The 9,935-nt window shown below is 63.1% G+C and overlaps 2 protein-coding genes across 4 annotated transcripts; one reads left to right on the forward strand and one right to left on the reverse strand.

Annotated features, from left to right (window-relative positions):
* Positions 1-73: 73 nt before the first annotated feature.
* ASIC3 (acid sensing ion channel subunit 3) lies at positions 74-3,993 on the forward strand. The gene is made up of 11 exons (XM_081244877.1): positions 74-688; positions 1,446-1,596; positions 1,799-1,926; positions 2,084-2,285; positions 2,379-2,435; positions 2,538-2,685; positions 2,976-3,067; positions 3,195-3,274; positions 3,376-3,447; positions 3,645-3,703; positions 3,817-3,993. The coding sequence occupies exons 1-11, from the start codon at positions 155-157 to the stop codon at positions 3,893-3,895; spliced, it is 1,602 nt and encodes a 533-aa protein (XP_081101003.1). The 5' UTR covers positions 74-154; the 3' UTR covers positions 3,896-3,993.
* Positions 3,994-5,066: 1,073 nt separating this feature from the next.
* Positions 5,067-9,043, reverse strand: CDK5 (cyclin dependent kinase 5). 3 transcript variants are annotated; one of them, XM_081243444.1, is made up of 12 exons: positions 8,912-9,043; positions 8,238-8,302; positions 8,055-8,122; positions 7,862-7,922; positions 7,707-7,763; positions 6,951-7,046; positions 6,746-6,820; positions 6,510-6,606; positions 6,265-6,334; positions 5,649-5,709; positions 5,457-5,537; positions 5,067-5,347 (listed from the first exon to the last, which is right to left on the reverse strand). In XM_081243444.1, exons 1-12 carry the CDS (start codon positions 8,946-8,948, stop codon positions 5,261-5,263), a joined length of 855 nt encoding a protein of 284 aa, XP_081099570.1. In that variant the 5' UTR covers positions 8,949-9,043; the 3' UTR covers positions 5,067-5,260. The 3 variants fall into 3 exon arrangements, with proteins under 3 accessions (XP_081099570.1, XP_081099569.1, XP_081099571.1); XM_081243443.1 differs by having other exon boundaries at positions 8,214-8,302; XM_081243445.1 differs by lacking the exon at positions 6,746-6,820 and having other exon boundaries at positions 8,214-8,302.
* Between the last annotated feature and the right edge of the window lie 892 nt (positions 9,044-9,935).

A 9,935-nucleotide genomic window follows, 5' to 3' on the forward strand; every position in this document is an offset into this window, starting at 1 on the left:
TACCTCCCCACCCTCTCCTCTCCTGGCCCAACACCCGCGAGACCCCTGCCTGACCCTCTGAAGCCCCTCTCGGCCCCTCCAGTCCTCGGACCGACCCTCTCTCCTCCTCCTAATCCTCTGTAGCTTGGTTCCCCCCGCGCCCCGGGCTCCGGCCATGAAGCGCCCCTCAGGGCCGGAGGAGGCCCAGCTGCCGGCCTCAGACATCCGCGTGTTCGCCAGCAGCTGCTCGATGCACGGCCTGGGCCACGTCTTCGGCCCGGGGGGCCCGATGGCGCGCCGGGGGCTGTGGACCACAGCCGTGCTCCTGGCACTGGCCACCCTCCTCTACCAGGTGGCTGGGAGGGTGCGCTACTACGGGGAGTTCCACCACGAGACGGCCCTGGAGGAGCGTGAGAGCCGCCGGCTCACCTTCCCGGCCGTCACCCTGTGCAACATCAACCCGCTGCGCCGCTCACGCCTCACGCCCAACGACCTGCATTGGGCCGGGCCCGCGCTGCTGGGCCTGGAGCCCGCCGAGCACACCGCCTATCTGCGTGCCCTGGGCCGGCCCCCCGCGCCGCCCGGCTTCATGCCCAGCCCTACCTTCGACGTGGCCCGGCTCTACGCCCGGGCCGGGCACGCCCTCGAGGACATGCTGCTGGCCTGCCGCTACCGAGGCTGGCCGTGCGGGCCCGAGAACTTCACCACGGTGAGCCGGCCGCCCGATCCGTCCAGCCAGGGGCCCGGGAGCTCCAGGCGGTCCCTGCCGGGCCTTGCCGGCCCACACTCCCCCAGAGCCAGGGAACCTTAACAGCCGTGCTGGGGGATCCTTTCCTTCCCCACCCCACCAGTGCCTTTCTGTTCAGCCAGCAAGCTGTCCTCCTCGGGCCCCTCCCTGCTGCTCAGCTGGACTGCAGCGTGCAAGGTCACGCCTCCCAGCCAGGGGCACTCACCCAGGCTGGCTCTGGGCCCAAGGTCTGGTCTGTGGAGAGCCTGCTCCTGGGGGGTGGGGAGATCTGGTGTTCTAGGGCAGGAGACCCTCTCCCCTCTGCCAGGGGGAGGGGGCTGGTTTCCCTGCTGCTTCTTCCACATGCTGCCAGACCTGAAGGGGGCAGCTGGGCCCCCCTCCCTTTTATGCCAGCCTCCAAAGAAACGCTTGCCCTGCAGGCTGTGCCCTGGGCTGGGGGTGGAGGTGGGAGCGAGGAACTGGAGGGTCCAAGCCTGTCCTTTCTTGTGGGAAAGGGGCAGGGTTAGCTGGTCACAGTCCAGCGAGGGTCCTACTACTACACGTGCCGGCTGAGGGAGGGTCTGGGGGCATTAAGATGTGGGCTTCAGTGTTCAAAGGAGAGACCCAAATAGAGGATGGGGAGGGAGGGGTCCCACGGTCCTCGCACTGGCCCAGGGGAAAGGGCTGCCTGAGCTCCTGGTTCCCTGGCGAGGTCTGCCATCTGTCTGCCCTGCCCCAGGTCCTCACCCGCATGGGGCAGTGCTACACCTTTAACTCTGGCGCCGAAGGGGCGGAGCTGCTCACCACTCCGAAGGGCGGCATGGGCAACGGGCTGGAGGTGCTGCTGGACGTGCAGCAGGATGAGTACCTGCCCGTGTGGAGGGACACGGGTGCGGGGGCGCACGGGCGAGGCCGGGCAGTGGCAGGTGGGGTGCAGAAGGCCCTGGGGAGACGTGGAGGTGCGGAGAGGGCCCCAGGCCCGTCCTTTCCTGTGGGAAGTGGGTGGGTTTAGTCGGTCACAGCCCTGGGGAGAGGGGGCTGCAGGAGGGGGCCTCTTGGGACTCAGGCCCCAGGGTTCCCCCTTCTCTGCAGAGGAGACGCCGTTTGAGGTGGGGATCCGAGTGCAGATCCACAGCCAGGAGGAGCCGCCACTCATTGACCAGCTGGGCTTCGGGGCGGCCCCTGGCTACCAGACTTTCGTGTCCTGCCAGAAGCAGCAAGCATCCTCTCTGGTGCCTCCAAAGCCAGGCTCCGACCCCCTCCTGAGCCCACGCCACCTCAGACCCCAACCCCAGCTCCTCAGACCTGTCCCAGTGATCTCGCGTTCTACGCAGGCCCCCACTTCTCCCAGAGCCTCCTTAACCTGTCCGCCTACAGCTGAGCTTCCTGCCGCCACCCTGGGGTGACTGCAGCTCTGTCTCTCTGGACCCTGACTTTGAGCCGGAACCCTCTGGTCCTCTGGGTCCCCCCAGGCCCAGCCCAGGCCCCAGCCCTCCCTATAGTCTAATAGGGTGTCGCCTGGCCTGCGAGAGCCGCTATGTGGCTCGGAAGTGCGGCTGCCGAATGATGCATATGCCAGGTAAGGGGCTGGGGGCAGCAGAGGAGGGGGTCTGGGGAGGCGGGGAGGCCTGGGGGGGCCGCTCCTGAAGCTGTCTCCTCCGCCGCCGTGCAGGCGGCGCGCCAGTGTGCAGCCCCCAGCAGTACAAGGACTGTGCCGACCCGGCGCTGGGTAAGGGGCAAGCCTCCCCCGCATCCTGTCCTCACCCCACTCCACCCGCGACCCCGACCCTGCGGGGCGGGCGGCCCTGACCCAGGCGCCTGTGGCCCGCAGACGCCATGCTGCGGAAGGACGCGTGCACCTGCCCCAACCCGTGCGCCCTCACGCGCTACGCCAAGGAGCTCTCCATGGTGCGGATGCCCAGCCGCGCCGCCGCCCGCTACCTGGCCCGGAAACACAACCGCAGCGAGGCCTACATCGCGTGAGCCCCGCAGGGGGCCGGGGGCCCGGGGGCGAGGCGAGCGCCAAGCCTCCGGGCCGAGCCTCCGTGCGCAGCGCCCGGGGATGGGACACCAAGCTACACATCATTACCGGGGTCGGGGACTCTGGGCAAGCTGCTTAACCTTTCTGACGCCGGCTCTTCCGAAAATGGGGACGGTGACACCCCTCCCCAGGGCTCATGACTCAGAGACCAGAGAATGGGGCACCTGTTCCTGCCAGCAGCTGGCACTAGGGGCGTCCAGCGAACACTCTTGGCCTCTCTTCCTCCAGGGAGAATGTGCTGATGTTGGACATCTTCTTTGAGGCCCTCAACTACGAGACGGTGGAGCAGAAGAAGGCCTACGAAATATCGGAGCTGCTCGGTGCGTGCGTGCGTGCGCGTGTGCGTGCGTGCGCGCACGCGCGTGCGTGCAGGCAACTTGCGGTCTGGGGAGGTGTGGGCAGAGCAGGTAGCAGTGAGCTGACAGGTGACCCAGTCGGTCTCCACAGGTGACATTGGGGGCCAGATGGGGCTGTTCCTCGGCGCCAGCCTGCTCACTATCCTTGAGATCTTGGACTACGTGTGTGAGGTGGGTGGACCTGGGCTCCAGCTGTGGGAGGCGGGCAGAGTCAAGCCACAGGATCCAGGGGGCAGGTGTGCGCTGGCCATCTCCAGCACTGCTTCCCCCAGGTGTTCCGGCACAGAGTCCTGGGATACTTCTGGAACCGAAAGCGCTCCCAAAGGCACTCCAGCGCCAACCTGGTAACAGCCCCCTCCTCCCCCCCTGCCGTCTCAGTGCACTGTGTGTGCTCAGCCCCTCCTCCTAAGTGTAGAACAGCCTCCCTACGCAGCTGAGAAAAAGTGATGCAGGACGGGCGTGCAGTGACCTTGGCTGGTCTCTGGGAGGGAGGATCCCCGCCGCCACCACCCCACCCCAATCTCTGACCCTCCTCTCACAGCTTCAGGAAGGGCTGGGCATCCAACGAACCCCGGTTCCCCACCTCAGCCTGGGCTCCAGGTAACAAGAAATGGCCCCCTAAGGTCAAGGGAGATGGGGGAGGTCCAGTCCAGAGGGGCAGGGCAGTGGGTGAGAGGCCTCCTGTCGCAGGGTCGTGGTCCGTGTCTCCCCAGGCCTCCCAACCCTCCCTATGCTGTCACCAAGACGCTCTCTTCCTCCCAACGCACCTGCTACCTTGTCACCCGGCTCTAGATAGGGCGTCTGTGTCTTCAGGGCCGCACCCTGACATCCTGGACGTGGCCAGCCCGCACGTGTCTTTCCACCTTCACCCCAAATAAAGTTCTAGTGCCTCAGCCTCAGCTGTTCCACTTACAGGCAGACCGGCCAGGCCACAGTCAGCCCTACTCGGGCACAAGAAGACCTCTGCCAGCCATCATCCAGCAGACGTGATGTCTGAAATGTTAACCTCCAGAAATCTCTCTACGAGAGAATAGTAAGCGGGCATCGGTCACTTGAGCCTCAGTGTGAATGAGTTTGTCAAACAGACATCTCAGAGTGATCGGAGCCCAAAGCCAGGTGTGAAGGCAGAGGCGGCGGTGGTAGGACAGCCGCACTTGGGGTCCGATCAGGGAAGGGCTGGCAGAAGGCTCTGATCAGAGCCCGGCAAGAAGCAGCGGAGCAGGTGGGGAGAAGCTGGCGTGGCTAGCCCGCTTCCAAGAACACAAGCTGCTGTCCTGTCTTAGGCGTTCGTGACTTTTTCTCACACTTGGGACCGAGTGTCAGCCTGCCCGCCCCGCACAGGAACCGATCCTGCTTCCGCAGCCTTCGCACAAAAGCTGCAGGCCACAGCCTGCGGGGGGTGGGGGGAGCCCAGGCCCTCCCTTCCCACCTCTGCCAGTAAGCACACGCCCAGGCCTGCTTTCTTGGCACCCTAAATACTGGAAAATGACAAATAAGGGAGCCGGGGAGGGGGTGCTCCCAGCCACCGCCTTGGGTGCCTCCTGTCCCAGCCTGGGGGCCTGGGTGTGGGGGGCATGAAGAGGGGAGACGCAGGGCGGGTACACGTGGGACAAGAACCATAAAGAAAGGCCCGGCTCTTTTCTCCCCATTCTGGTGGAAGCCCATCCTTGCCCTCAGACACTGGGAGCCTGACGCCTCCTGGGCAGAGAAAGGGAAGGGCACGAGCGCATACGCACACGTGTGGTGGCAGCGCCGCCCCTGGTGCAGACCTAAGGGTAAGGGTCATAGCCTCCAACCCCCAGCCTCCAGCCACTTAAGAGTAGCAGAGCCAGGGCCGGACAGTTGGGCTGTGTTGGAGCTGGAAGCAGGGTTGCAGAGGGCAGTGAAGCGAAACAGAGCCTCAGGCCCCCCCAGCACCACGCCCCCCACCCCCAGAGCCACTTTACCACCACATGAGCCAGACTGTGGGAAAGGAGCCAATTTATGAAATTAAATAAAGTCCACGGAGGGAGTGAAGAGCACGGGTTAGGGCACCTCCACCCTGGTTGGGCCCAGCACAGCTGGGGCGTGGCACACCGTGCATCCCTGCCTTTCCTCCCCTCCCCAGAGGGGGCTTAAATAGGCCAGGCCCCAGCCTGGCCGCCGGGGGCCTGGAGCCTAGGGGGGGCAGAAGTCGGAGAAGTAGGGGTGCTGCAGGGCCTCTTCTGCTGAGATGCGCTGGACCGGGTTACACTTCAGGAGGTTCTGGATGCACAGAAGAAGGCGAGGCAGGTTCACGCCCAGAGCCCCGCGCTCCCCGGGTCCCTCCCGACAAGTGCCCCGGCCCCAGCCCCCGTACCCTGCCCTTGGTCACCTGCAGCAGGTCCCTCCCTGTGGCATTGAGCTTGGGCACGACGTTCACCAGGGACGTGGTGGCTGGGTACATCGGGTAGGGCTGTGGGGGGCAGGGTGAGTCAGCCAGGGGTGCGGGGGCGTGGAGGCTGCTAGGGCCAGAAGCTAAGGGGGGCCGCTGATGAACCACGCGTGAGCACATTACCCGTCACACCTTATAGTCTGGCAGCTTGGTCATGGCGGGCCACTGCTCCTCAGTCGGTGTCCCCAGCAGCGTGTCCACGGGGTCAAGGATCACTCAGGTGGAAAGGGGCAGGTGAGGGGCTCTTTCCCTGGGGAAGGGGGATTCCTCATACCCACCCCTGCCCTCCTCACTTTAACCCCCAGCTCACGACAGAAGGCGGCCCCCGGCCCATGCGACAAACTCATACGCAGTCCCAGCTGCGTGCTGTTTTCTGCAGGCCAGGTTCTGTAGAGCCGTTAACGACTTTGACTTAAACCCTGAGGTCCGTGGTCCCGATGAAGCGGTCAGCGGTCCCCCACTCTCACTAATCGTCCCCCTGATCGTGTCGGCTCCTTCAGCCTAGGGATTTGGCTCTCCGTTGGAGGAGTGAGCCCTCTTTGCCTACAGGCTGCATGCTCTCCAGCTGGCAGCGGGCACCTGCCCCATGACAACCAAGGCGTCCACCATCCTCTGCCCTCAGGAGAAGCCCTGAGGCACCCCCAGGCCTAGCCCAGCCCACCGCTGCCCTCCCTGCCTGCACTCTGAGCTCCAGGGGCTTCCAGATCCCCTCCCAGAGGGCTTGAGGTGAAGGGAGATGGAAGAATATCGGAAGATCCTCTTCAGCTGGTCATCTACGTCGTTGCCAGGAAACAGGGGCCGCCCCGCGTTGGCCAGCTCTGGGAGAGAGGCGGGGGGGGGGTGGTGACAGGCGAAGAAGCCCTCCCTCCCACAGCCCTGCCGTGCCTCCTTCCCACCCAGAGGCCCCACTCCCTTCCCCAGAGGGGACCCTCCAGACCGTCTTTGTCCACTCAAACAGGAGATGGAGTGCCCCTGCAGACCCCGGCGTGTCACCTGCGAAGATGCAGCCCGCTGACCACATGTCAATGGACGTGGAGTACAGCTTGGCCCCAAAGAGGACATCCGGTGGGCGGTACCACAGCGTGACCACCTGGAGAAGACCCCACCACAGGGATCCCCAGTTTGAGGGCTGGGGAGGAGAGCGCTCAGAGAGGAGTCCCGGAGGAGGGGCTGACGGATGCTGGTTGGGGACTCCCTCCCGCACCCCCACTTCCCGCCCCGCAGCTCACCTCAGCTGAGTAACAGCGAACAGGGATCCCAAAGGCGCGAGCCAAACCGAAATCAGCCAATTTCAGCTCCCCATTCTGAGGGGGAGGGGCATGGAGAGGGGCTCTTCCACAGTCTGGGGGCAGGCCCCCTGCTCCCGCCTTCCCGTCCAGCTCCCCTCATCCCACGCCAGCCTCCCTGAGGTCCCGTCCTCTCGCCCACAGGTACCCTGTTTATGAGCAGGTTCTGAGGCTTCAGGTCCCTGTGTAGCACGTTTCGGCTGTGACAGAATCCCAGGCCTTTTAGCAGCTGGAAGAGGAACGACTGGGGGAGGGGCAGGAGGAGTTCATCGAACTGTCTGGGTGGGAAGCGGGCCCAACGATGGGTCACGCTCCCCTCCGCTTTGCCTTGAAACCCCAGCAGACTTTCAGCACCAAGCTCGGCCCAGCATCACCCCTTCATTATGGAGGACCTACTTCGTTCTTTGCTGGGTACTCGAAAGGTGAACGGGGGCCCTGGTCCCCACCTTTCCGGAACTGACAACTTGGTGGGCCTTCCTACCTTTCCAGCCCACACTGATCTCTCCCCTACCTGGCCTCATTTGAACATGAACATCATAACCAACAACGTATATACTGTGCTGTATTATTATTCAGCACTTCTTTGCCCTGGAACCTGGGCCTAGAACAGTGCCTGGCACACTGCAAAGCATTCAGTACATATTTGTTGAATGAATGAATCTCTCTGAACCTCATTTTCCTGCCTCTCAAATGTAAATCCTATCACTGACATCAGAGTGTTCCCTTCAGGTCAAAGCGATCACGTGAAAGTGCTTTTGCTAAGATGGAAGCTCTCGGGGGCAGAACCAGGGTTCTCTCCTCCCCTCATGCCCCGAGTGTCCCCATGCAGGGCCTGAGAGCACGTCCACTGAATCCGGACACCAACCCCAGCCTCAGTGAGCTCCCAGGAAACCAGTGTCCTCACCTTCACAATTTCAGGATCTAGGTCACCATTGCAGCTGTCGAAATACTTCTTAAGGTCCTAAAAAAGGGATGGGGGTGGGGGATGGGATAGAATTTAACCTCAGTCTGGGTCCCTATATCCTCCCAAGGCTACTGTCCCTCAAGTCCCCCTTTCACCTGGTCACAGAACTCAAAAACCAAAGTCAGCTTCTTGTCGCTGTGCAGGACGTCGTGGAGCCTAGGGAGAAGCAAGTGCTCAGCCAGGCAGGGCCGCAAGTCTGCACCTACTATCCCAGTATCAGTCCAGCCCATCTCTGAAGCCCCCACCACCGGACCACACAGGCAGGGAGGGCCCCACCCATCTACACACCTGACGATGTTTTTGTGCTTCAGCTCCTTGAGTAGGCAGATTTCCCGAAGGGCAGAGCTCGGCACTCCCTACACATTGGAGGGGGCCAGGTGGGCCACAGTCACACCCCACCCAGCCTAGGCCCTCAGCCCCTCCCTGGCCCCAATGCCCCAGCCCTACCTCATCATCATCATCCAGCCTCACCCGTTTCAGAGCCACGATCTCATGAGTCTCCCGGTTTTTGGCCTTGAACACTGTTCCGTAGGTGCCTAGAGGAAGGAGGTCAGGGCTGAGGGAAAGGATGGGGCACGCTTCCCCAACCGAGGAGGTCCCTGCCGGGAGAGCAAGCAGCGTGGGGGTGTGTTACTTCTGATGCCTGGAGGAGTGGGGGATGTGGCAGAGAGGAGCCTGCAGATGGCTCAAGGGTGTCTGCAACAGGGAGAGGCTGCAGCTGCTGGATGAGGAGGTCTATAATAAAGGCCGAGCTTCTGGAGGGTCTGAAAATAGGGAGCAGGGGTCTGGGAGAGGAATGAGGGCCGGGAGGAACGCTGAGGTTGGAGGTCTGCAGCGAGAACTGAGGCTGTGGGGGTGGGTGAGGTTCTGCAAGTGGCGCTGAGGACAGGGGTAGGAAATGCAGCACGTGCAGAGGTCGGAGGTGGGTCTACAGGGGTGCTAAGGTTGGGAGGGGGGCGTCTGTGGGAAATGCTAACGGGGGAGGATTGGTGTCTGCAAGGAGTGTTGAGCTCAGGGCCAGGGCTGCAGCCAGTGCTAAGGTTGGAATCTGTGGGTATTGCTGACGGTACAGCAGCCCGGGCTGCAAGGAATGCTACAGGGTCTGCAGAAGGAGATCTTGCAGGAACATCTCGTGGTCCCATTACCTTCCCCAATCTTCTCCAGTTTCTCGTACTTCTGCATCGCGGCAGCCGCGCGAGGACCCTTGCGGGCCCTGGGTTCTAAGACTCCGGGCCCGGCGTTGCAGAGGAGGCGGCACCCCAGCCTCCGGTCCTGCCCCGCCCCACTGCCTGCGCATGGGCTTCTCGGGCTTGTAGTCCTAGGGCGCCAGGTTTCCCAGTAATGTCCGGGGCCTTAGACAACAAGAAGACTACAACCCCCAGCAGGCTGCGCTCAGGCTCTCTGCAGCACTTGCCTCCCGGGACTCCTGTTCGACCGCGGAGTCGACCCTTGGACTTCAAGTCCCAGGAAGCATCGCGTGTCCGTTTTCCCGGCTCCCCGCCGTCGCGCGCGGCTCCCAGTGTGCCCTGCTAGCGTTATTCCTTTTCAGCGCTTACAACCTTCTTTTGAGAAGGACCTCTCCGGGACTACCCATTCCAGAAGGCAGCAGGGGTGGGGGTGGGGCGCCTTCTAAGGTTTGGGTTTTGGCGGCCTGCATCCTGAGCCCAGGCGGCCCTGCTCTGCCCCGGTTGATGATATTGAGGTTCCATCGACTCCCTGACAATCTCAGCACGGGCTTCCACCTCTCCCTAGGCCATCTGGTGACCTCAGGATTGATTGGGGAATGGCTCTGAGCCATATCTTGCTGACGATGACTTCACAGGGACCAGCTGACCGCAGGGCTGGAAAGAGAGGCAGGTGTGCCCCAGTGGAGACTGGATTCACCAAACGCCAGAGTCCTCTCTCCTGTGAGCCCCGTTTGTCGTCTCGGAGCCCACCCAACTCCAGCCTTTCACTACACTCTGATATCCCGAGGCAAGCTGGCTGGACACTGGGAGGGTGTCCCCGCCCCCTGCAGAGCCCGGGCCCACTGGAGTCGGCCAGGGTGTGGCCGAGGGCTGGCAGGTTGGTTACTGCCCTCAACAGACAGAAGGACAGACAGAAGCTACACTTGAAGCAGCCTCGACCTCATCCCTTAAGGAGTTGATTATAGATTTTTCTTGCGGCTTC

Source organism: Mesoplodon bidens (genome assembly GCF_964165515.1).
Source record: "Mesoplodon bidens genome assembly, chromosome: 9".
Classification (NCBI taxonomy): domain Eukaryota; kingdom Metazoa; phylum Chordata; class Mammalia; order Artiodactyla; family Ziphiidae; genus Mesoplodon; species Mesoplodon bidens.

Bases quoted from the DNA above. Each gene is read 5' to 3' on its own strand.
- CDK5 (XM_081243443.1), bottom strand. From the start codon at position 8,948: ATGCAGAAGTACGAGAAACTGGAGAAGATTGGGGAAG. The intron at 7,923-8,054 runs GTGTGTAGATGG...GCTTCTCCCTAG, and splicing joins AAGCACAAAAACATCGTCAG to GCTCCACGACGTCCTGCACA. The intron at 6,821-6,950 runs GTACCTGTGGGC...CCTCCCCCTCAG, and splicing joins AGAACCTGCTCATAAACAGG to AATGGGGAGCTGAAATTGGC.
- ASIC3 (XM_081244877.1), top strand. From the start codon at position 155: ATGAAGCGCCCCTCAGGGCCGGAGGAGGCCCAGCTGCCGGCCTCAGAC. The intron at 1,597-1,798 runs GTGCGGGGGCGC...CCTTCTCTGCAG, and splicing joins GCCCGTGTGGAGGGACACGG to AGGAGACGCCGTTTGAGGTG. The intron at 2,286-2,378 runs GTAAGGGGCTGG...GCCGCCGTGCAG, and splicing joins CCGAATGATGCATATGCCAG to GCGGCGCGCCAGTGTGCAGC.